Below are 27,442 nucleotides of genomic sequence, written 5' to 3'. Positions count from 1 at the left end.
TGACCTATTTCTAGAGGTAGTTATTTTAAGGTTTTGGCCAGTAATTCCTTGATGCACTTTGATCCAATTACCTGCTGTAATGAAATTTTTCACACAAACATAAAATTCAGCAATCAAAATAAAGCAAATCAGCTTGCAACAATAATCCCAAGTGCTAGTATTATTTCTTCAGTAAATTTAGCAGTAAAATAATGAACTTTTTATATGATCTTTTTGATTTCATAGGGACTTATTATTTACTGCCTGTGAGTCACAGCAAACTATTATTCATATGTAAAAGGTAAAGATGTTCATCACTTTTAAATCATAAAGAATTAGCAGCTTCACATTTTTTCTGAAGTTCTAAATGCAAAATATTAGTTTTACAAATTTTGTTAACCGCCACCCCTGTTTCTTCATCTATGTATAAAAAATTAGATTTTCTTAGAAGTCCAAGGAGTAATGTTAGCTCATTTAATATTTGATTCCAGAATGTGATTACTGTTCGAGTCATCATCCAGCAGAGCACCTGAAGCTTGAATTCCTTATAAAAATTTCTTCTCTTCATCAAGATTTCTGGAAATGTCTCTTTATCAAAGTGCATCAGCCTACCTATGCATTTATAAAGTTTTTGACATACTTTTTTTGTTAAGAATCAGTCCATGTTCTCTTGCCAGGTTCCATGAACACTTCTAAAACTTTGAAGGCTATTCCTTGAAGTGTAGAGGTCTTGCTGCTCTTTTGTTTGCCTGGTGCTTTTTGAAATATAAATATAGGAGGAAAATTTCCTAGTTAATAAGCTTCATCTTTGATACCTTTTCTTTGCTTCACTTATTGCTCTGTTTATTGAAGAAACTCTTGAATAATATTGCTTTCTGTCATAGAGATGAGGTCCGTACCCCCAAACCTGTTAGTGTTTAACAGGATAATGCTCATAAAATCATGCTGTAGCTTTTGGTCAGCCCTGAAGTGGTCAGACAGTTGTACAGTCTCTTCCAACTGAAATTTTCATGGGACAGTCCCTTCCAAATGAAATTCCCTTTGCCTTTGCCTTTGCCTTTGCTTTTGCCTTTGCCTTTGCCTTTGCCTTTGCCTTTGCCTCTGCCTTTTCTCTTTCCCTTTCCATTTTCTCTCCCTTTCCCTTCCCTTTCCTTTCCTTCCATTCCTAGGCTTGGCAATTATGCTTTCTGGTAAGATTGTGTTTTTTCCCCAAAGTTTGATGTTAAAATTACAAAGTCATTAGAATTGCTAAATATGCTTATGCATATGCTAGGTACACAGCTCTCAAACAGTCTGACCTAACAGAAAAAGAGAGACCAAGGGCCAAATTAAATAGCAATTTAGATGATATCTGATTTAATTGTGTCACTTTATGCCAGAATCCCCTAGCAAGAGAAAGCAAATACAGGGGCACTGTACTTGAAATAATTCAAAATTCATAGATTAATCACACCTGACATATTTAACTTCTTTTTACAACTCATCCTTTACTATTCTTTAATAATTTGCTCTTTTAAATCATAACAAAATAACAGACATGATTGGTGGGTGTGTCAGCTGCTGACACATTTTCATGCTAAATAACTATTTTCTTGTTAGAATAACCAGTGCTCTCTTCAGTTACATGTCTCCCATCAAATACCAGGACAATAGAGAAGTGTTCTAAGCATGACCTTTTGATATGCAGCCATAGTTCAGAGGTATTTATTGACAAGCAAGAGAACACAATGTCCTTTTGTTTTGGATGAAAATTATCTATTTTTGGACAAAACCCCACTCTCATATAATGTAGTAGATTAAATTTTTGGATCTATTTAGCATCTTTAAACTTTCTTTCCTTAGTGAAGATATTTTAGGAGTGCTTATAATGTATCTAAGAGTTCCATCTTGCTTTGATGAGAGTTCTTTTTTTGTGACTTTGATCCAGTTTAGAGTTTCCCCAAATTAGTAGATAAATCTTACATGTAGATAATTCTAGCAGCATATTGATAACAAAAGTTTCTTTATGTTATAGGGAATGTGTCCTCTTAATTCTAGCACAAGGAAACTAAAGTAATTAAGGGTAAGGAAAAAGTGTTTTCCAGCATCTTGCAAGATTTGGTAATTAAAGACAGGCTTTGAAAGAGTTAGAGTAGTCATCCTAAGTCTAAAAGACTTGGAGCCAGATTCTTGGTCTTTCTTGAATCACCTTTGTTTCAATAACTGTCTGAAAACCATGGTGGACTACTGTGTAGTAAAAAAGAGATAAAAAACTGTTGGAAACAAAGGATTCAAAAGTGGAAGAGAGAGGTTGGTGGAGAGTGTCTGGAAAACACACATCTCAATAGCTCTGTGTCAGTGTAGGGAACAGTCTCAGGAAATACATGAAGGAGCTGTGTTGCTGATGGAGAGAGAATGATACATTCTGTGCTTTGGATACATCACTGGTGAGGTTCTCCTGAAAAAAACAAGTGCTTCTTCAGCTGAGCCTTAGGGTATAAAATACCTGCCTAAGGTGTGATAAACAAAGAACTTCCAGTTTCCTTTGGTATCTTTTTGCTTTCCCCATGAAACAACGGTGCCACAGACACAGAGCATACAGAAGTTACCTATAGATCCTCCTACAAAGAAGGATCTTCCAGACAGCTCTAAAGCAGCATTTTGTTCTCAAGGTAGAAAGAAGCTGTTGTAGCACTGTAGCACTGTAGCCCAGTACTTTTAGTGAGCAGGTATTCTAAAGCACAAAGTTCTGCATTTTACCAGTCCTCAGGTAAATTCTGGATGGGATTGGACTTCTGCCATGCCTGAACCCTTCCAGAAATATTGCATTTATAGTTTCTTACTTAAAGTAGGTAAAATGTGTCTAGTTCTGTGTTGCAAGTTGTCTTATTTCCTTTTTATAGATTTTAAATTTAAAGAAAATATGGCAAAAGTACAAGTTTATAGTAATTCCAGTGAGCCTTTAAACATGTTCTTAAACTTAATATTCTGACTAGAATTGCATTCATTTACTCCTGGGGAGGTTTGGGAGGTTGTTAAAATTTAATAGGAATGTTTCTGTAATTTGTTCCAAATGAGAGACACTTCACTGCAGATTTAAACACAGAGGCTTATCAAAAGAAAAAGCAGAGGTGGGGAGAGAGTTTCTAGCAAGAGTGCTTGGTTTATGGTTTTAAAATGTCCTTTTTACTATGAGGTCATTTTTCTCTTAGAGTTGGAGTGTTATAAGACTGTGCTTCTAAAAAAGACCCAGAACAAAATGCTAAGCACACAAAATGAGTGCTAAGCTCACTGATGTCATGAGGAAAGAGTTTCTTATTGAGACCTATTTTCTTAGGTCTCAATAGCCAAGAGGTACTGTTAGCTAATCAGTGGACAAAGATTTGTATAATATTGTAATATGATGGCACTATTATGCAAATTTTTTCAGTGCAATGAGCCACTAACATAGAACTGTTATCAAAATGGTTGGTCAAACTTTTTGCTATCAGTGGATCCCAATTCATCCTCAATAATAAGGGTAAGTTAATTAAATATGAATAATGACTATTAATAGAGAAAGCCATTAGAGATGCAGAATAGAAATGAATAACAAGGGGAAGAGAAAGATGAAAGGTTATTATTTTGTGAATAAAAAAGTTCTAGAGAGAAGCAGTTAATCAAAAAAAATTATAGCTATATAATCAAAGTACAGAAATGGGAAGAGCAATATATTCTAGCATTCCAATATCCCTTAATATTGTTCTTTGTTTATATGATAGTAGTCAACTTGCCTCTAAGTCTGTTAACTTCCAATATAGATCAGTGTTTTTTTCTGCTCACTGCTAAATGAAAGGCATCTGTGACTCTATATGTTTCATCTGTGGATGAAACAGCTCTACTTCTTAAATAAGAGGTCTCACAGCATTAGAAATGACCTTTCCAGCAATACCCATCCCACTGTAAGTGTGACAGCTACTGTTTAGTGTCCAAATTAACAAGTACACTCCTGGAGCTTAAGGGCACTTTCTCTGAAGGTTTTCTGTAGTTTAGTATGAGGTTTTTAAGATTACCGTTCCTTGTAATGTTATTATAGATCTTATATTTCTTCTTCTTTTCATTGAAATGCAGGTTGTTCTGATCCTCTCAGGCTTTTCCAGAATTCAGTGGAATTTCAGCATTCTGAAATAATTTTGGTTTTAGTAAAAATTTTATTGACAATACATTAATGTCAGTTTGTATTAAAAGTTTTGCCTTTTTTTTTTTCATTATGCACAAGAGCACATTTTTGATGTCTGAATACAAAAACTAAAAAGAAGAAAAAAAGCTGTTCTTGTACGATCTCAGGAGAGCAGGAGTTTTAAAAAACAAAAACTGTCAAAACTAAGGATATTACATCTTTTTCATGTGCTGCTTCCTGAATGTTAATAACTACCTGTAAAACAAAGATACTTGTCACAGCTTTGCTGGTTTTGATTGTATAGAGCTATTATTTTTTTTTTTTTTCAGAATGGGTCTCTGTTGCTTCATTATTTTCCTGAAAAATATGAGGAAATTTTTACATTTTGATTTTCAAGTATTTCAAAATAATACAAATAGAAAGTTATCTATTTTTTTTCTGTAGATATGGTGACAAACTGCACTTCAATATTAATTACCTTTTAATGTGACTCCTAAAATATACTTGCAATAGTACAGGAAGTGAAAATTAGATTTTATGAGGTCATTATTTCCACTATGTGGTTTTGGTAGCTGTATATAACCCTTGATTTTGTAACACTTGTCATAAAATAGGAAAAAAAAAAAAGATCTCGAAAGCAAAACCTGAGCCTTTCCAGAAAGAAATTCTTCTTAAGACTTAAGAGGAAGTTTGATTAAAATATAAAAGAGTATTTTAATTTGTTTTACTTTTGAGGATAGTGACAAGTTCTATTGATCCAATGCATGTCCAAAGATGGGAAAGAAGGACAAGAGGAATTAATCCTCACATCCAGCAAATTAGGACAGACGACAGTCAAAGTGAAGATAGGACCAGGAGAAAGCTACAGCCTGTGATGGGAAAAGAGGGGGGCATGCACTGAAATGGCAGCAGCGTTCAAAAATTGAGGCCAGAACTGTTGGCAACTGAGGTCAAGTTCCACTGGGCTAGAAAGGAGACAGTGCTACACTGATTTCCTAAATTTTGTGTGTTAGGAAGGCATGATAGCTGAACTGCAGAGAATTATGTGAGTCTTAAAAATAAAGGAGAGAGAAGAAAGAAAAAAGAGAGAGGAAAGGAGAAAAGCATAAAATTTAAAATTATATTAATTTCAGGTGCAATAAGCAGCTCCATAGATGGAGTGAGAGAAAGTTAATCTGGCAGTAAAATACTATTGCAGTGCTAGCCCGGACCTTTCTAGGATCCAGTCTCTTAGTGCAGGCTCTGCTGTACCTTCGTCCTGCCAGGACAGCCCCCCAGGGTTGTCAGCCATCTTTGGAATAATGCCTCTCCCCACTGCTCTGAGCCCAGATATTTCCAGCTAGCCCTGCCATGTTCCTGGATCCCTCCTGTTTCAGGAAGGAACTGTCAGCTCTGATTTTGAGGAGAGTTGTAAGGACTAGCACATAAGGTTAGCAAGTATGTATTGGCAAGCTCAGTAGCTGGCTTTCCAAGCTCCAAATACCTATATATATTTCTAAAAACACATGTATACTTTCACAGATACACTCATATATTTATACATGTATAAATACGTGTGTATATATATACACACATATACAGATATGAATATAAAAGACAGACTTCCAGGGAGACAAAAGCCATGAAAAATTTGGAAAGAGCTGCTAACAGAAAATAGGTACATAAGCAAAGACCGAATTGGCAATACACTCTGTTACATCTTTTGTGCATACATTAGCTAAAATAAGCATTTTGAATTGTGTTTTCCTTTCTTTGTTGTAAGTGCTCATCTGTCTGTGTTTCTGTGTGCCTAACGCTTTCTATTGAAAATGCTGTTTGTTGAGAAACAGTGCTCCCGGGATAATCAGCTCCTCCTGCTCCAGCAGCTCCTTGTCCACTTTCTATGTGCCCTGCCCAGTTGCTTCTGATATAAACTCACAGCTGCTCTTTCTGGGTGCTTAGCAGTGGGTTTCAGGTAGGTTTTCTCCTCATCTCAAGAGGGGTTTTTCAGAGATCCTCTCTTGCTCCTCCTTGAATAACTTCTTTGGTTGATGTATGAAATACATCATACATGTATGGACATGTTTGTTTGTTTGTTTTGTGGGTCCTTTTCCTTTTCCTTTTCCTTTTCCTTTTCCTTTTCCTTTTCCTTTCCTTTCCTTTTTTCCCCCTTTTGGTTGGTTCTGAGGGGGTGAATATTTGGCTTTTGGAGAGGTTTTTTGTGGTTTTTGGTTGGGGGGTTATGGTTTGTCATGCTTTTATTTTCATGCTTTTTTTCCTGAGACTCCAGAAATACTTGAGGAGAGATCAGAAAAATTAGAGAAATTCATACTCTCTTTGATTGAGTATATAAATAACCTTAGGTTAGCAACAGCAGGAAAGAAAAATGAAACTCATTAGGGAGCTGAGGTTCTTGATTGCTGTGCCAGTTTTCTTTACCTTAACAGAAAAATTTGGCTGGCAAATTGAAGATTCACCCAACTCACATTTCTAATTTTATCTTTCTATTTGCCTTGCCTTCAAGTGGTATGGATGTGAAGCAGAGGTATAAATACCATCCAATAAATCCTCCTCTACTCTTTCCAGGTTTATGGCACATAGAACAAGCTGTATTATGATATAAGTAAAACTTGTAGTGAGAAAGTGGATCTAAAAATGATATTTGTATGTTTGGCATTCAGAACAGAAATGCAGATGCACAGAGTCACTTAAGCATGCTAAAAAATAAATTTGTATTTTGCAGGCTGAACTCTCATGACAGGCTCATTAAAAGTTCTTGCTGCCAAATGCTGTCTGTTTCCACCTCCGGAACTGCCTATGTTAATAATGAGGAACTGCCCTTGCAAGTTATTTGCATAAAGTATTGTTCCTGTCAGTAGTGCAGTGCTAGGTGAAGGTGAGAGGGAGGGCACACAATAGATGAATTCAAGCGTCTAATTTAACCCATTGCAAAAATGCTGGCAAAGTCTAAGCTGGTATGACACATTCTCAATGAAGTCTAGCTTAGCAGGACTTGACAGTAGGAGGAGTTTACTTCTGTTGAGTTTGATAACTGTGCTTTTCAATTAAGAGACAAAATAGTATCTCCAGGATTACTGCCAGAGCCCTGGTTTGTGTTTTGAGACTTTCCAGCCCCCAAAACTCTTAACTTCATGTGAAACACATTATTTCCTCTCAAGTCAGCCAGCTTCCTGTCCTCAAGTGTTTCTACTTTCACAGATAGCTATTATATGATATCTCTCCAATCCTCTGGGAGCATTGTTGTCAGCAGCTGGTGCATTCCCCATACACTAAAGCCTCCAATTATATAGTAGTTCCACAGTAACAATCAGAATCATGACATTATTAAAGAGAGGAACACAGGACAAATACAGATTCATGTGAATACTGTACAAACAACTAACATATCTTTGCTTATTGCTTTATTGTATGTAAAATTTCACAGCTTTAAGTTTAACTCAAATGAAGAGCCAAGGTAATATGGAATTATTTGTCTGCCTATCATTTGATACATCATTTGATACATTTGATCAGAGGAATCAAAGGAGAGTTTGCCAAAAGCATACCAGATTGCTATCTTTATCAAGAGGCAGAAACAGATATTTTGCATTCAGTCTATACCTCTACCATTCTTCTTTCCCTGTCTACAGATGTATGTGCCCTCTTCAAGACCTTTACTGGTAGAAAAACTTTACTGGTCATTTTAGCTATTGAATCACTTGCAAAAAAACAGTGAATTTTTCTAATATGAAATCATACACATCGAGCATACATATGGAGCACAAAAATATTTGCAGATGACTAATCTCTATTATACATGAAAAGCATCAGTTAAGAAAAGAAGCCCAGCAAAGCATACTAGAGGCATCAAAACATGAAAAGTAAATCTGTGCAAGTATCAGAGTCTTCCAAATATTCAAGACTGTGGGCTATCAGCTTATGGGCTGTATACAATGCTCAGAAAATGGACAATTTCTAAAGTACTGTGACCACTAAACCTTATAATAATGTTATTTAATAATTAAAATCTGATACCTAATAAAAAAGATTCACAAAGATAAGATCAGCTAACCAGAAGTAAATGGAATAGTGTATCTGTATTAAAAATTGAATTTATGAAAGTGAATGTAATATTTGAAAATATTTCTTGTAGTTGCTGAGATTTGTGTGTGTTTGTGTGTGTGTTTTGTCTAAGATTTCTAAAATACCTCTATTTGTCTTTTGTGTGTGGTAGTTTTCATAAAGCATTCCCTCACCCTCTTTCATTCCCTTCTACATTTCCACTCGTTTAATAAATAATCATCTGTTTTTACCAGACATTAACTACATGAATGAAGAAGTCCCCAACATGATCTATGCGTCTTGTTTTCTGCTCATCAAAGATAAAAATGTACGGCATTGTTTAAAATGCCAGTCAATAATAGGTCAAATTTTATTCTTCCTCGGGGTTATTTTATTTCATTTGCTTAGAAATAAACATCAGTCAGTGCAAGTACAGATGTTATATTTTAGAATTTAAATCTAAGAAGACAGTCATCAGATCAATTCTGTGGTCTTGCCAAATAGACTAAGAAAACAGCAGCAGACAGTAACCCTACCTGAACTGGAAAAGGTTTTCTTCAAGTACAAGTATATAAGAGTACCTGAGGATACAATCATAGTGATGTACAACTATAAAGATGATAAAATATGAAATAAATTATTTTCTGCTTAGTTCTTCCATAAGAATAAAAGCTAATAAACAGAAAGACCATATACATAGTATTATCTGTTTGAAATAAACAAAATGAGTGTAGTAAAATATAATATTTAATATTAAAGTTTATTATTTTTCTAGTGTGCTATCTCTCCTGTCAAATGGTATTTAAGTTCCTTGATAGTCATATGAAAGGACCTATCCTTAGGGTAGCTATGAAGATATTCTTGCCTGAATACAAAGAACATGCTTATGAATGTGTGGGACACAAAAGTTTTGACACATTGGTTATTTATGTTTGGGTTCATTTCTTACATGGTTATAAAAACTTTACTGCATAAATTTTGCATTAAGCCTATTAAAATTTTAATTGTTTCTTCATAGCAAGTGAATATAAAATAATGCAAAGAAGAATGATTATCTATATGTGGAACTAATCTAATCCCCTTTATTAATGGTCATCCATCTATGCCATGTATACTGAAATATCACTTTTAGAAAATATATTTTTATCATCCTATTAACATAGCATTAGAAATTCTATGAATTTAGAATTATGAATTAGAATTTGAGAACAACTCCAAGTACCTGGCTCCTTCCCAGACTGAGAAACTTGGGTCTAGACAAACATCTGTCCCAAAGTCAGTCAGTGTTTGGATCTTTATCTGCATCTTCCTGCCCCTTTGTGTAAAATCATTTAAGAGCTTTCATCTTGATTTGTCATCTTTTAAACTAATTTTTTATTTTCATTATTTATTTTTATAATCAAGAGTTTCTAAGCCCACCCTACATGGCTTCACACTGAACAGAAAATAGTTGGTGTCTGGGACAGAAAGTGTCATTGACTAATGGCTTTATTGATAGGGCTTTTCAGTCTTATCTACAGGTGGGCTTCAGTGGGGGAAACCACCCAGAGCAAAATAAAATTGTCTTCAGTAAAAGTGGCCTCCTGCTTATCATACTATCATTCTAATCAAACATGTGTCTAACTAAAAACTAAGCAGATAGACATTGATAAAATTTATTTGAAAATCCTCTCCTGGACAGGCCAAATGCTTGCTGTGGGCCATATTTTGCTTCTGTCCCTCCTAGATGTTTTTTCTAATAAAAAATCAAATAAATGAAACTAACAACAACCAAAACCCCACAAACTCAAACAACAACCCAACAAACAGAAAAAGTGGAAAAAAAAGAGTTTTTTTATAAATGAAATATGCACAGGTTTAGTGCATATCTTAATACTTTAATATTCAGGAGCACCAGAACATCTGGGAGCAGCTATCTAAGCTCCAGACCACAGCTGGTAGAGGCTCAGCCAGTTCAGAGCATAAACAGAAACAGTTTAGGTCTGTCTGGCCTTTCCCACCAAGATGTAACCTAATTTCATGTGAGACCTGCTAAAGTCTAACTACTACTTTAGCTTTCCATCTTGAATCACTGAACCTACATCAAAGCAGCAGCTACTGTAATCCAGGACAAACAGGAATCATATATTCTACCTAATGTTAGTTTCAGTGATGCCCTTGGATATGTTTTTTAATCTAAAAACGTTTTCTGTTGCACGTATAATCTCCTTATTTTATTACTTTATGAAATAGATGATATATATGCAGAAATGGAGGTCTACCTAATCTATTTTTTAGTTGTTCACAAGGGAGTACTTCTAGACCAGAAACTATTTCAGAAAACACACCAAATATGTTTGTTACTGCTTAGTCTTCTTTGTAGGAAGGTAAATGAAATGGATTTATCTATTTAATTTTCTAGCTATTGAAAAAAAAATTGGAAATAATTATATTAATTTTCAAAGTTTGTTAAAATTAAATTTGCACAGATGATCTGTTAATTACAGGATTGCACTGAAATATGTCTCCTGCAATGCTATTAATATTAATGGCTTAAAATATTAAATAGGTAGACTGGAACATGAAATAGTTATGTATTTCCTGTATTTCAGATATTGCTATTGTGTCTCAATTTAGTGCAGACATAGGAGGTTGTATTACAGAATCAGAGAATACTTAGTGTTGGGAAAGACCCCTGGAGATCATCCTGTCCAACCCCTGGGCCAGTGTGGGGTCACCCAGAGAAGGTGACACAGGAACACATCCAATTGGGGGTTGAGTTTCTCCAGAGAGGGACACTCCACAACCACCTTGGGCAGCCTGCTCCAGTGCCACCCTCAATGTAAAGAAGTTCTTCATCAAGCTGAGGTTAAACTTTTTGTGCTTAGTTTATGGCCATTGTTCCTTGTCCTGTAAGTGGGCACCACTGAAAAGTCTAGTACCATCCTCTTGGCACATGTCTTGAAATATTTATATTATATTAATAAAAGCATTAATGAGACCTGCTGCCAACCTTCTTTTCTCTAGACTAAACTCTATTCTGGATATTGCATTAAATATATTAAAAGCTTGTTGCTTCCCTGAAAAGTTTTTAATGGATATAAGGAAAACAAGGAATAGGAGATAAGACTAACATTTCTACATTTCTTGCTTTAAAGACAGTTGGTTAAGATGAGGGAGAAAACTAGGTTGATAGCAAATTTTTTTTTTTTTTTTTTTTTTTTTTTTTTTTTTTTTTTTTTTTTTGCCAGATATCATCCATTTTTAAGAGCACTGCCATACAGGTGTTTTTTTTTTTTTTTTTGGTCAGCAATAAGATGTATTGGTGCTCGATGACATGAGCACCTGTGGATTAAAATCACAAGAACAGAACAATTAGACATTGCCTTTTTGTTCCAGATGTTTCCTGTCTTCAGGAACCATCCTGTTCTTGTAATGAAGGTCCTAAGGATGTTATTTTGTTCCAGCATTTTATTCACATTTTACTTCTGCCATACTGGGAAGACACAAGGCAGGATCAGAAGAGAAAGTTCTTACCCAACTCTCAGGGTGAATAAAATGAATCACTAATGACTCAGAATATATGGGTTGACAGGGGGCCATGCCTTTCTGTTGCTCTCCACTCTCCCCTCATAACAGAATTGATATGTCCCTCCTGTTATGATCCAATGCAGAGTTCTCATATTTGTACTTTCAGGATTACAGAGTTGTACAATAACTCTTTATTTTCCATAAAAGAAAAAAAAAGAAAACAAAAAGTTGTCAATTTATGTGCAATGTAAAATTTTTGTTTGTTATTGTTTCAGGACACAGCAGGCCAGGAGAGGTACAGAACAATTACCACAGCTTACTACCGGGGTGCAATGGGCTTCATTTTAATGTATGACATCACAAATGAAGACTCTTTCAATGCTGTTCAGGATTGGTAAGTAAAAATTGGTAAAAATTGGAATTTATATTAAATAAATACTCAGAGAGTATGTTTGATAGCATTTATCTGCTGTGACAATGTAAATTATTTTGGAAAACTTACTTCCACTTAATGCTCAAGCATTCCTGTACCTGAATATATGGTGGTGGGTTTTTTTTTCAGTCAGAAAAGACAATGAATATTTTAAAATGTTTTGCATATAATTAATTGTAACTATTGTGTTTTCTGTAATTTCAGTTCATGTACATTACTGATACTACTAAAACCACAAACATGCTAATGTGGAGACTAACTGCTAAGATACCAGAAAGTGTTCCCATAACTTTATGGAAAAAAATGAGATAGCATTTGAGGGTCACTTTTGAATTTAATTTTTTTATCTGTAGCTGGATATACATTGTTTTATCCATCCTGTGAATCAAGTGTTAAAATGAGTGAACTTTATCAGAATACCAGAACCCCTAGAATGGATGGAATTTGTATTACCTGGTCTTATGTGAACATACGGATGTCTCTATGAAAGTGGAGATATCATTTTAATCACACATGAGTCAGTCAGCCTCCAGACAATTTAAAGCTTTTTAAAGTAAAGCTAGCATAAAAGGAAATCCAGAGTTTCCCTCAGTGATTTTTTTTCCTTTATGTGTTATTTTAATATCCAAGACCCTTTCGTCAGTTTTCTGAGTGATATGAATAATATTTGTAATGTGTACTCCACATGCTCTCTTGCATGTAGTTCCCACAGTTCTTTCAAACTGTGTTTGAAAGAGGATTTTGTTTGGAGTTTGTGTGATTTGTTTCAGTATATTTCTCTGGCTTTTGAAAATTTATTTTAGGGTATGTTCTAGTGTGTACTTCTTTCAGGAGAGACAAGGTCAGAAGCATGTTTCACACTTAAAAAGTAATGATGCTGTGATGCCTGTTTTTAACAGAAATAGTTACACAGCATTAAACTATCCAAGAAAAATAATTTTCTCTTTTTCATACTCTTCTGCTTATCATTGTGGTAGAAGGTGTCACAGAACCCATGGAACACTTTCCCTCTCAACATCTGGAGTTTTTCTTGGTCTGTATAAGATGAGATTGGTCATGTATCACTCTGAAAATAATAACTGAAAACCTCAGCTTGACTCTGCTGCAGTAAAATGGGATCTTGGGTTGCCTAACATTTCCCATGTAAGCACCAGGGATGTAATAATTTACAGTCCTCCAGGGAAAAGGGGCAACTCCAGACTGTGTCCCAACATTTCTCCATCAAGTTATCTGTATGACTCTATACCAAATTGCTCTTATGAGCAACTCCTTCCATTTTTGAGAGAATCTATAAGCTTGCATGAGTAGTATAGATTGAGTAACTATCTTTGAACAATTTAATGTATCTGAGTGGAGTCTCTCTTTGATACTCCAAGAGGAAGGAACCTTTGCTCCCTGTGAGTTATGACAAAGGGATGCTTTGTCCATGTTTTACAAGTATAAGTATAGTATAAGTACTTGCTATTACACATTTGTGACTACTACTCTGTTCAACAGCATGAGACAGAATCTCCTACCTAACAGGAGGTAGCTGAAAGTGCTAATTAATAGATGCTGCTGCAAAAGTTTAACAAAACAGGAGATCAAGGAGTACATCAATCTCCCAGCTGAACCTGCAGATGTGACTGCCAATGGCACTGCTTCCTGGCCCTGCCAGAAGAAGCACTTTCTTGCTTTGTCCTGTTTTTCATTGTCCATGGACTGATTCTATTCTAGCACTGGGTTGATAATGTCTTGCCTTGGACCAGCTGTGATCTGAAAATTTCAATGTCCCATCTCCAGGCAAACCAGATGGCATGCCACGTATTATCTCTCTTCCTCTAACACAAAGACTCCTTTTATAGCAAGTGTAAATATGAGTACTTATTATTAATTTTCCCACCTATTTGTTTTCCAGTCTCCTAGATCTGTTATGTTTGGCACTCTGTCTCGTGGTATAAAGTAACTAGGCTTCATGCTAATTAAAAAGAAAAAAGTCACTGTAAAATGAAGCAAGAAAATATTTTAAAGCTACAGAGTTCTCAAATAGATTAATTGTGAAATATGATTCTTCAACCATTTTTATCTAGAAGTTTTACAAAGAGTTGACAGCTCTTATAGAAATTTGGTAGAAAGAAGGGATTGCAGTATTATGTGTCGAGAGCTACTGAGAAGTCATCTGCATGATGAAAGGAATGACAGATATGCTGAGTGCCTCACTTGTCGGGATGAGACATAGATTTGCCTGTTATTTGTATTTTTAGTATCATAAGCCCAGTTGCTGTTCTTCCTTTTTTTCATTACTCCCATCTCACAGCTCATAACTAATTTTGATCAGCCCTGGCCTCAATTTTGATAGTAATTGCACAACTTGCTTCTGAATGTGAGAAAAGTTAAAGAAAACTGGCAATTACTAATGCTGCAGAAAAGCAAGTATGGCTATGTGCAGGTATCTGTGTCTTTGTGAAAGTTACAGGAGGAGAGAGCAAGGGCTTTTAAGTCTTTTCAGTGCTTTTCTCTGTCATAAATGTGCCTGTCTAAGCAGTAGTCCCTTTTTGTATACATGGACAACAGGTGAAGTCCAAGTTCAAATCACATCACATCAGCTTCAAGATTTGATCTAGAAACTGCACTGCAGTCAAGACAATGAATCTTGTACCTTTTAGGTACAGGTACCTTTTAGTTTTGGATAAAAGACTTTGGTTTAAAATGTGTGTTGGGATGATTTTTTATATTAAAAGATAGTTTTTGCAGCTTGGAATATAACTGACATTTCTCCTTTTTAACTACAGATATAGATAAATAATATTTGTACCTCTAGATACCATATCTAAGTCAGCATATATCTATTCAACTGTGAAAAATTCTATAGCTAATGTTACTATTAGCATTTTACATTTATAAAATCAATATCCATAATTTTATCTAAATCTATTAGCACCTATATATGTAATATGTAGCCAAGAATTCAGAGAGAGTGGATTTGTGCTGAAGTCTGTCTGCTAGCAAAAAGAGCAAATCAAACATGCTTTGACTCAGCAGTTCTTCGATGGAACTCTCCCCAGGATCTTAGTAAACTGCCTTTACTAAGAGGCTTTTTCTTTCAGAAATGCAGCTAATGCTGCAAGATGTGTACCTTGAAATAGCTTGATGCGCTTTGGTCATGTCATCCTAAGGAGATGAAGATTTTGGGAATGGATGTATTTGCTTCAAATAGGAATCAGTTGCAGGGCATAATTTTCTGCTTGCCTGAGTTTTAAAATAGAAAAAGGGTATAACCAAATAACCAAAACTTCCCATTTAGCTGAATTTTTAAGACAGCATCCACATGTTTCAACAAAGTGGTCTAGTGGGATCTATTTTCTTTAGAAATTCCTTCTATTTAAATTTGAAGGAGAAATAGGTGAATGTTGAGAGTGGCTCGATGCCATGTCAATGAGTAATTTTTAGTTCAGCTGTAATGTCACAGTGCTTGCATTAATTCCTGTTTTGTACTAGCATCTGTAGCATCTACATTTGTTAGCCTTTTCTCTCTATATATTTCACTTGGAGGTGCTATGCCCCTTTTCATCTTAGTGTTTCACTGCACATAAGTTGTGTCCTTAATGGCAGTGGTCCGTTATGGTAGAAAGGAGAGGGTGAAGGTTTTGTACTGTCTTTGCAGCTGGTACCAACTTAATATGCTGAGTTCTGTAGAAGTTCCAGGCAAATAAATGTCTCTGAGTTGAAGTTAAACCTGGTTTTATAAGTACTTTTCTAGACGTCTAATGAATTAATTGGAAGGATTTGAAATGTTTCAGCATGTTTCTAATGCAATATCTTACCTAGGTCAGAAACAGCAGGTATCTAAAACATTATCTAAAAGGCTGAAGTTTTATGTTCTAGGTTGAAACCTTCTATGTGAAACTTCTCTAGGTGTGAAGGATTAATGGGGATAGAACACATGGTATAGTTTTTTACACTCACTCTACGTTGCTCCTCTGCCCCTGAAAACGTTCTCCCAACTACAAATGTTTGTCCAGCAATATTTTTATCATAGTCTGGTGACTGCTGAAGACACTGCTGTGGAGGGCTCCCTTATGCATGAATTCAAAAATCAAGAATTTCACATTTCTGAAATCTCAGATACAGGGGTGTTTCCTCAGGAAACACATAAGGCTATTGAGCTATTGATCTGTTTTGTAAACCTGTCAAGGTGTACAAAATTGGCTTTTCCTGCATTTTTGGCTGAGGTCTATAGGAGTACGGAAGAAAGTATGCTAGGAAACACCTTGATTACCCTTACCCTTTAAAAATATAGCATTTGTGAAAAATTATATGATAGATGTTTTTTAATGTCCCTGTTGGAAAGATAATGGTTACACATCTTCTTAAAGAATTCAGAGGGTCTTCCATGAAAGATATTTCTCTTTCCTTTTCTTCTTTGCTTTTTCTAAGATGTCATTTTAACTGCCCCCTTCTCCCCTGCTGCAGACTGCTCAAGCTCATGATCTTTGAAAAGAAATCAACTGGCTCAAAGTTTTGTACATGCCATAAAGTATTACCCTCTCTTATCACTGACATTGCCAATGTATGGCTTTAGGAAAACTCTCCAAGAAAAAGGACAAACATATACCAGTTTTTCTAAAGGCTTTTCTTGATAACATTTGATGTTAGGATTAAGCATCACTCTAGCCTGAACTATTTGCTTTGATAAAGATACTTATATTTTTCTTCCAACTAAACTCTGAATTTAAATATATACATTACAAATAGGAATTTCTGCAAATCCTAATCAAAATGGTGTCTTGAAAATAGTAAACCATTGACTTAAAAGTACAAACCTTATGAGAAAATGTTTTCTGTGGATTTACTGCCCAAAAACTAATTCATGCATTATAACAGTTAATCAGGAAAGACAGATGTTAAGTTTTCATGGTATTTTTCATTCTTTGCTGTCTTTATGCCCTTAAACCATAGAGAGAAAAAAGTCTGTGGAACAGAAAATTTTTGTATGTGCTCATTGGTCCTATTGGCTCTTACTCATACTTGCCCCTTTCATTTATTTTCTTGTGGGACTAAGGGCTTCTGACTAAGGTTTTACACCACTCCCTGGAACCTCCTTCACTGTAAATGTGACATTTTCTTTGATTATAGGCAGCCACCCAGTATCAGGGTGTCCATTCAGCTGTCCTCAGCTGCATCAAACCCTACTGATGCTGCCAGTGGGAAGTCTAATAAGAGGAGTAAATACTGACAGAGCTCCCTCAGGGTGTACTATGTCCTTCTTCCTCAAATTTGAGCTCAGGCAGTGCAGTCAGTAAATCACTGACAGCAATCACACACTCAGGTCCTACTCAGTCACCGACTGGTGGGTGCAGCTCCTCAGTGGAGCTTGTGTCAACAACATGCATCAGGATTAAGCCACTCTTGACTTCCTAATTCACTTAAATAACTTTCTATATATTAATATCTACCAGCTGACATGCTTGTTGATAAGGGCAGCTGTTGGCCATAACTAGACATTAGCTATTGCCACCACATTGCAGTCTCCTTGTTAGCACCAGTTGCAGACTGGCAGCTACATCCTAAGTGTGGCTGCAACTTCTAAAAGCTGCACCTTTTTCTACAGCTGCCACTCCTGCAGATAAGGGCTGAAGTTCTGGGGATTGATTTCTTCTCTTCTTGTTGTATCTGGTCTGTGGTAAGGAAGGATGCATCACTCCTTTCCTAAGACCCTTTTCCTCAGTCATAGAAATGTGGAGGTCTGCCTGATATGAAATGGCCAGAATCTTTTATCTGGGAAAACATGACAAACTAGCAAATTATGCCTTGCTGCTACCTACATCTGGTAAGAGGAGAGTTCTGGCTTAACTATCCCCATAAACTTGCTTTGTTGGACTGTAAATTTCACAGTGGAGATTTATTGTGCAGTTGATGAGGTAATGCAAATACTCAGCCATTCAGAGAACTGTTGTTCATTAAAGGAGGTGTCTTCCAATCTGTACCACATCCTGCTCTTCTTTAGATATGATCACAGAGGGTTACACTGAGGTGGATAAAAGCAAACCAGATGATCAGATAAGTATCTGAATGCTGCTGGGCCGAACTTCTATCCATTAATTAGATCATGCTAAAGTACTCTTAATGAGATTTTCAGTTTTGTCTGTTTTTTCCTACATCAATGCTTTTGTTTTTCAAAAGGTTAAAGTGGAAAATATCTCTGACAAGCTAGTGGTGAGATGCTGGAGTATCAGAAAGATAAACAAACTTAGTGATGGTAAAATATAACAGTATGCTAAAGAAGGTACATGAAATGCTGAGTTTAATATTTAGCAAGTCTGTCCATTTTATAGTTACACACTGACAATAATAAAAGAAACAAACTCTGGTAAATTTTAATCAACACACAATGTTTATTTTTGTTAGCAATAAAAGTCTTACAATCTTGTGGCAATAGTAGTTTTTGTTGGCTGAGCAGTTAACTAATACACTCTTCTTATCTCCCTGTAACTGTATGTTGACAGAGTTACACAGTTGCTCAGCATTCCCAAATGAAAACTCTGCTGCCAGCCAACAACACGACTAATCAGGGACTTAGTAATGTCCCTGAACAGTTTCTACTCTCATCTGAAGCTGCAGATTATTCACTTTTCTCAGTACTCTAATATTCTGAATTTGTTACTCTTCAGAGGAATATCATGATCCCTGTACCACAGTCAAAGCTTGAAATTTGTTGATGGAGCTGTTCCTTTGGGGTTTCAATTTTGCATATATCTTCTGCGGGTTGGGATATCTCAGTAGCAATGACTGCAGTTTCAGTCATGCAGCCTAGATGATTTTTGTTCAAAATCTCAAAAAAAACCAGACTGTGTGAGTCAGTAGTAAAGCAGTGTACAACTTCGTGGGCAGTATGAAGTTCAACTGAGTCCTTCTCCCTCATGAACTTTCTCACCTTTGCTCCCCTCTCCCCTCCTTTCTTCTGCACATGATTTCAAGATGCCCTGTTTCAAGTGTCAAGCCTTGTCATTTGTGCAAGTATATTAGTTATGTGGGATACAGTCTATATGTGGGGGAGTACAACAAGATTTATTGAAATTGATCCCTCTGGTCAAAAACTGCCATTAATGTTCTTGTATTTAAACATAAACTGCAATGTGACACAGCAATGTGACCTGCTGGTAGTGTTTATTTTCAAAGCATATCCAAATGCTAGTTAGGTGATTTAGGTTGTCTTTCATCAGAACATTGCAAAGCCTTGATCATTAAACCAAGGCATATATAGTGAATGCTTAATAATGATGGTTTTCAGCCTTCATTTTAAGTCAATTTTTTCCAATCTCATTTATTGTGCTGTGCTATGCTAGCCATAAAATTCTTAATTAAGAAAATATTAAGAAAATAAAGCCTTAATTGTAACTACAGCTTAGTATCATCATCATTCTGCCAAGGATCCCTAAAATAACTTGTCTGTCCTCTTCGTGTCAGGTGACAGCATGTTAAAGTCAAATAAACATTTCTGATTTGGTAGATTTATGAATATAAAGTCATTATAAAATAAGGAAAAGAAAGGGAAAAATATTTTCATTCCAAATTAAAATTTCTACATTTACGCAGTGCTCACTCTTATTTTCCACAATACAAGAGGCATTACAGTCTCTTTAAGTAGGACAAAAAACCCTGCCTGCTATTTGGACCAAGATTTAGGATGTTTATTAAATATGCTTTAGCAGAAAACATACTTTAAAAGCACTGAATTTATCTAGATATTGTGAGAACGGGCAATAAAATCTGCACCTTCAAGGTCACAAACTGGTTTTAAAACTCCCCACAGGGACCAGAGGAGGGACTGGCTTTCTGCTTTAATCCTTCTCTGTGCTGTCCACTGAGCAACTGAGGACCACCTCAGTGGCTGAATATGTTGCAGTTGCCTTTGGCAAATAATGCAACACCACAGAAACCTGTGATCAAGCTGAGATGTCCCAGGGAGAGTCTGGGATAACAGTGTTTCCAATACATAAATTAAATTGCCTCACCCATACTTGGATATCATGGTGTAGTGCTGAGTTCTACATACAAATTATTCTTGCAAAACTATGCAGCTGTCCCTGAGATTAGACCCCACACATGTTGCTTTAGAAATTTAGGACTGACCATCACAAGGGGTCAGGCAGTGGCAGCTCAGTGATAACATGTGTGAAGTATTTAATCTCTGCATCACTGCTTTAGCAGGAGATTGACAGCTACAGCTTTACTGGAGTTGAGGATATGGTTTTATTTAAGCTGGGGAGAGGGAAGTTGAAGGCATTGGTCTGTGCACAACTGTGGGAAACAGCAAGGAAAGTGTGGAAAAGCAGATACTGCTGCACAGCAGATTAGTTTCAACATTGCCAAGGACAGTAGTGACTTTATTCTTTCTTCTTTCTTGATACCATTGGGATTTTAAAAAATCAAACTAAAAGTCGATTCTCACATGAAAACACGAGAAAAGTTGTACCTGTCCAATGTTCATAGCAGGGAAGGCTTTCCTAAGCTCTTCACTTCCCTCTATTGTAGCAAATGTGCTCTGCCATAAATTCACATCATGAAGAACTCCAAGGAGAAAAAAAAATCAATGTTTTTTATCTTCAATTGCCTTCTCCCACTCATATGATGCATCTCTACTTACAGTGCTTTGTACACAACAAGAGAAAAGAAAATGTTATATCAATTAAAAAGCAATTCATATCGAACGGCTCCCTTGGAAAACCATAATATTGACAAAACTGATTTCAGGCCCAGTTTGGCAGACAAATCTGCATGACATTTTCAGTTTTTCTATATCTGCATGATATCCCCAGTTTTGTTTTTTAAAATAGGGCATTTAGATAATACCTGGAACAGGCTTACCTAGAGACAGAGGCCAAGCAAAGTTAAAAAGACAAAACCAGATATATTATCAAAGGACCTTCAGGTACATTAAGGGCAGACAAATCCTCCTCAAGGGACAATGATCATGAGTTTTTCAGACAGATATAAGTTTGGTCTATTTTCATACCAGGAGTTAATTCTCCAATTATTGCTTCAGGTAATGAGGTCATATACCCACAGTTCTCTCCCCCCACCCCGATTCACTTTTGTTTATACTTTTCAGGACCTGAGGCAGAGGGTGTCCTTGGTTCTGAGGATTGCTTTGTCTGTCCAAAATGCGAAGAGATCTTACTAATGCTCTATGGAGTTCAGAGTTATATACTAATGCAGTACAGGATCTGAAAAATATAAAAGCTAAAATCTTAAGGTACACTGAGTGAGAAAATGAGCATCTGTCACCACCTAATCTGTCATGAGGTGGTTGTTTTTTTCTATTGTTCCTGGAGGGAAAAACTCTGTAACAAATGCATATTAATTGAACATATTAAATTCTTACTTAGATATGTGCGTACATTACAGAGGCAAAGTGTGCTAAAGAAAGCAAAAATTAAGTAAATGAAGTAAATTCTGCTTCAAAACAATTCTGAAGAAAGAACAAGACTCTAGCAGTTTCTTTTGCTGGTCAGTGAGAGGAGCCTGTGTATTACAGCTCGCATGTTACAAGCCAGAGTAGCAGACCTGACTGTTACAGCCTCTGGGAGAAAGAGAGAGAACAAAATATAAGCCAGGCAGAATGGACAGGAATACAAACCCTCCTTTGATGTAATATTTAGCATTAGTCCTTTCAGTATAACAGAGCTGAATGTTACGGCCTCTGGGAGAGAGGGTGAGAACAAAATATGAGCCAGGCAGAATGGATGGCAATACAAGCCTTCCTTTGATGTAATATTTAGTATCAGTCCTTTTGGTTTTGCTTGCTTGGAGAGAATCAGCAAATACACCATAAAGACTCAATGACAAGAAACCTGCACCTGCAATTAAAAAAAAAAAAGGAAAAAGAAAAAAAACCACATGGATTAAAATTGTTTATGTAAGCTGTAGTAAAGTTGAGAGAAATAATACATATTTTACTTACTCTATATATATATAACATATATATATATAAAAGATATATATATAAAATATAACTTTTGCATTATATTTTTAGATGCGTAAATTGAAATTTGCCATTTTAGCCTCTCTCCTTATTTAGTACATCCTTTTAAATCTACATATTTTCTGAGCCTTTAAACTACAAATGCTCAATTCTTTGCATAGAAGTTAAAGTTACAATTCAAGCAGATTTAAATTAACCCCTGGTATGAAAATAGATTCCTTCATAGATCAAGGAAAATCAGTATTGGTAGTTCATCTGAGATAACAAATGCTTGTTCAGTTTTTATGATCTTCTCAGAGTTTTGTTGTGTATGCATATTTGAGTGAGCAGATTACAAAAAAATATAGAGAAGTAACTAAGAATGATTAGGAAATGTTTCTTCTGGCAACTCATACAATATCTGGTAATAGAGATATTTATATTCCGAAAGTCATGGGTGTTTAAAATGACTTTCCAGTCTCCATGGAAACTCTACTGAGTTAGTTACTGCAGTCACAGCTTAGATATATAAACAAAAGCAAGACTATGATGGCTAGAGGGAAAGTCTGCGTTTATCTGAGGTTGTTAAAGGGCTTTTCATTTTGTCTGCCATAGCAAACCTGTCTTCCAATCCAGTGGGCTATTAAAAATCCAAAACTTAATCTTTGTTTTCACATTTAAGTTAAGGTTTTATACTTTCATACTTTAAATAGTTAATTAGGTGTCTTGAATTTGCTTTCCCAAGAGAGAACTCGCAGGACTCATATTTTCAAGAATTTTGGGATATGTTACAAGCTGTTTTATGAAACTATCTAAACTGCAAACTTTGAGCTAAAGCTGAATTTGTTTTAATTCCAGCTCTATTGTCTCTTTCTCAATAAAGTTATACAAGGAAATCTATTCAGAGCTTACAAGAGCTGACCTGTCAGCTTTATTTGAAGTATCCCAGGAGGAAGATGGGAACTGTGGAAGAGAGTGACAAAACTGTTATTCTCTTTAAGATTCCAAAAAATGATGCTGATCTACTTAGCAAACAGGGAGTGCAGACAGAGAAAGTGAATGGTCTGAGGCCCTGTCTCCTTTTCAGCAAAGATGGCAAAATCCTCAATGAACAGAAAGGAAATTTTTAAAGAAGGCATCTGAAAAAATAAATAGGTTCTCTAAGTCAGTCAAAGGGAAGCAAAGAAGTTTGTCCAGACTGAGTTGTGTTGAAGAGTTCTTTGCTCGGTTTTTTTGTTTGCTTGTTTTGGATTTTGTGGGTTTTGTTTGTTTGTTTGGTTGGTTGGTTGGTTGTTTTGTTTTGTTTTGTTTTGTTTTGTTTTGTTTTGTTTTGTAGAGAAGAACTGGAATGTAATTAGGCATCCTTCTGAGCTTTCCTCAAGCCAGGTTCTGCAGTGGGTGAAGGGCAGAAACTTGCTGAAGGCCACAGTACTTGCAGAGAAGTGGGGATCACAGATCTGTGGGAGATATCGCAGGGACCTGTGGGAAGCAGAAAATGCCATTAATCAGAGGGAGGCAAGTGAGACCTGTGGAATAAGGCAGTTTGAGCATCCACTCTGACTGGGATGAAGCAAGTGGGCTCACACACTAAAATCACTGAGGAATGGTTGCTGGAAGCTTGTCTTTGTTTGGTATATCTTTTATTGGTCTTTATTTAATTCATATGTCCCCTCATGCTGATTTCCCTTCTTAGTCTCTATTGCAGCACTTCAAAAATAATTTGTCACAGTATTCTGGTTGCCTTCCATATCCTTTGTTTTTGTTGCTGTTAGTTTTAATCCTGAATCCAGAGCACCAACCTCTTCTTGAGAAGCATTTTCCAAAAAAGGGGTTTATCCCCTCCTCACTTAACTGGTGAAAGATTTTGTGGGAAGGCTCAAAGGAGGAAGGAAAAAGGCTTTTGCAAGAAAGAAGAGTGCTGAGACTGTGAACACTTCATAAAGTAGAAGTAGATTTGTAAAATACATTTAAACAAATCTTGAAATGTTTCTGTTTTCACTTAGAGCCTGCCAGAGCCCACTATTGAACACATGCATTGCTGGAACATTTTGGACAGAGATTTTTTGCATTTCAGTCTGATTTTTTTAAAATAATAAATTGCCAAAGTTTAGTTTTCTAAGTGCAAAGGTTATCTTGAAAACAATGCAACAAAAGACCAAACCAGAGTATTTCAATATTGATCTGATATATTCGTACCACAAATCAGGAGCTGATAATGACAGTCCCTTCTCCACAAAATTGTTTCCTGAGCAGTGACAGCTAGCAGGCACTTTCAAAGAACACTCAGCTTCAAACAACAGAGAGCTGTGTTCTCCCAGAAGTGCAGGAATGGTTTGGATGCACAGCTCTCTGCTGTAAGAATATTGCCAGGTCTTCTCCCTGGGCAATAATAACTCACTGTGCTCTGAAGGAGCAGTTTCAAGTACTGCTGTTCATCCCATAAGTTACTTAAAGGTGATGAATACAAAGGCTTGTGTTAAATAGTGTGTAGTTTAGTGTAGTTTATATTTCCATGAGGTGTGCTGAGGACAGCTGGACACTGTCTTCTCTAGCCCATTGTCCTATACAGAGGAAATGTTTAAATTTGCTTTTATGGCTTCCAGACTAAAATTCCTTATCTGGAGCTACCTTATTCCTCAAGCACAGACAGAGCTTGCTATTTTCTCTTCCAACTCAGCCAACCAGAAAGAACTGAGGTAGTATTTTGAAGTTTAAAGTTGCATTGTATGCACACGTTGGATTAAGATGCTCTTGTAGCAGCCCACAGATTGCACAGATCCCTGTCACAGCTTCATTTCCTGCAGGTGATTTTTGCCTTTGTAAAGGCAAAATACTCCTGGTGTGCAGTATTCTTACCAATATACAGTATATTGAAACCAGTTTATAGATTTATTTAATAAAGGTGTTGGAGAAAATGAATAAAAATTAAGCTTTACGAGCTGCAAGAACTGTCAAGGTGTATACTGATTCTTGTTTCATAGAATATTCAAATTATTACCTTCTTCTATGATGTATATATGTGTACAGTATGTTTCTATATTTTCTATGCTTATTCATCTTTTTAATAGTCAAGCAGAGTGAACACTGATCTCTTCTAGACTTGGACTGACTTGGACTAAAATCTTGATTTCAATTTTCCAAAAAAAGAATAATATTCTAGCAGTAAAAGCTATAAGGATGTGAATGCCATGATAAAGTAACTATTTTGATATTTGAATATATCTATGTGGTTTTTTAGTAGGGATTACTCATATTACTATTAACTAAAAACTCCCAGAAAAGTGGAACTGCTTTCTTATGTAGTAATATTTCAAAAGAAAAACAAACTCTATACATTCTGCATAAGAATCCTGGGAAGGGAAGAAGTTAATAACAAAAATGTTTAGATTCACTTTTCAGCATGATTAAGTCAATCATTTAATACAGATTTCATAACCTTCATTTTTTATTGTATTGGTTTTTGGAGTTTTTTGTTTATGCTGAAGGCATTGTTGCACTTTCCAAGGTTGACTTAATTGAAAATTATTGATTCATTACATTGGTTGCTCTCCGTTTTTTATTTTTTCTTTTTCACAGTCATGGCCAGTTCCATACACATAAAAAACTGGCGTAGAGAGAGCTAAGTCCTCCACACTTAAAAATCAGGTCTTAAATATCTTTTGCTTTTACTTTTTCAGCTATAACTAAGGCCATCAAGGATGGAATCAGCCAATCCTTCTTAACTGAGTGTCTGAAAAATATGAATGCTTGGAGTATTACTTTTTTTTATAATTAGCATTTAATCAGCATTTTTAGCATTTCCTTTGATTGCCATTTCATGATTTATTATTTTTAATTGAATTTTGCATTCATAAAAAACCTCAGGAAACTAAGGAAACAAAAGGAGAGATTCTGTTCATTTCTGTAAAGAACGTGCACATACCTTACCCTGAAGTATGTAATTTGCTTCTGAGCCTAAGCAACGAAGACTGCTGGCAATGTCCTCTAGTTTTGTTTAGCATCTAAAACAGGGAGGGGGGAAATGGGGGTGGGGTGTGTGAAATCAAAAGACATGAAAAAATTGAGATTAAATTTTTGCTGCTATATCAGGTAACTATTTTGTTGTGTTTTTTTTCTGATTATTTTCTGTTCACATAAAAGTGTTAACCAGGATACTTGGTGGATGAAGATTGTTTGGTTGGGCTCTGGCTTTTGGGAAGGTGGCTATATAATAAAGAAGAAAAAAGCCTGACTGTAAAATAAGAGGCCCAAATGTCTAAAGAATGAGGGTGGGGGGTGGCATATGTGTTAAGAGTGAGAATAGTGAGAACTGTACTTAAGAAGGATAGGAAAAACATAGTAAGAATCACTCTTTTGAGGAAAGAGAATGAAGAAATAAAGTTGTTCTGGTGGGCTTTCATCAGGGCAGCAGCACTGCCTGTTCTTATTCCAGACACTCCCCATTTTGTCAAACTCCAGTGTCCCCATGGATGTCAGGCAAGCAGTGCACATTTTGTGCATTTGTGCACCTTTTGCTCACCGCGATGCAAAAGGGCAGGGCTGCTCAGCCTGTAGGCCAGGGACAATTTTAAGCCAGAGCAAGCTGTCATATATAGAAGCTGTAAGAGTTTTTCTCTTCAGCCAAGGCAATGCCAGGACTGGCCAAGCTTCCTGGACTGGCAGCATCCTTGATGCTACCACCAGAACTTTAGACCTCCATGGAATGAGGCACAATAATAAATGAAGGTGTAGACCAATTCCAGAAAAATTATAAGGAAAAATACAATGTTCAGAGAAAAAAAAAAAAAAAAAAGTCAAAATATATACTACCTGACATGTAAAACTGTGGAGATGAAAAAGATACAATACAGTGGAGCTGAGCCTGTTTCTTTCTCCAGATATTTTTTCCTTTTTTCTGTGTATTAATTCATGGCAGCAGCAGTGAATATTCATTTATTTAATGACAATATGTAATCATGTGTCTGTAACTTAGTGAACAGCTAGCAAATGTGTTATAAGCTAGTAACACAAAAAACACTGGAGAGTGTGTTAAGCAAAGCACATCCAAACATTTGGTGTCTTACACACATTGAAGAGAGAGAGACTGGGTTTTAAGGCATCTAGAAAAACTGCAGCCAACATGTTACTTTTCATGGTAACCAAAAGCATGTGGCCACCTTCCTTCCACAAGCTGCTTAGGTCATTTGTAGATCAGCATCAGTCCTGTTCAGTTTTTTTGGCTATACCTCACTGTTGTGAAAGAGTGTGATGTGAATGATGCAAGGAATGCATCCAGAGTGCTTCATTGTTATTTTGAAATATGTATGACTGTTAAAGGAGTACTTGGAAAATTAGCAGTGGAACTCCATTTTTCACTATCAAGAATTGAAGAAATAATTGGATTTCATCTCTTCAGCTT

General features: G+C 36.0%; 1 protein-coding gene across 3 annotated transcripts in view; it reads left to right on the top strand.

Moving 5' to 3' along the window:
- RAB3C (RAB3C, member RAS oncogene family) overlaps nucleotides 1-27,442 on the top strand; it is a 113,841-nt gene that overhangs the window by 43,735 nt on the left and 42,664 nt on the right. For all 3 annotated transcript variants that reach the window (XM_054003815.1, XM_054003814.1, XM_054003816.1), the window contains exon 3: nucleotides 11,944-12,062. In XM_054003815.1, coding sequence (XP_053859790.1) covers nucleotides 11,944-12,062 — 119 coding nt within the window. The remainder of the gene's footprint in view (nucleotides 1-11,943; nucleotides 12,063-27,442) is intronic.

Source organism: Vidua macroura, chromosome Z (assembly GCF_024509145.1).
Source record: "Vidua macroura isolate BioBank_ID:100142 chromosome Z, ASM2450914v1, whole genome shotgun sequence".
NCBI lineage: Eukaryota > Metazoa > Chordata > Aves > Passeriformes > Viduidae > Vidua > Vidua macroura.
The sequence above is the reverse complement of the archived record's forward strand: the minus strand, read 5'-3'. Positions and strand labels throughout refer to the sequence as shown.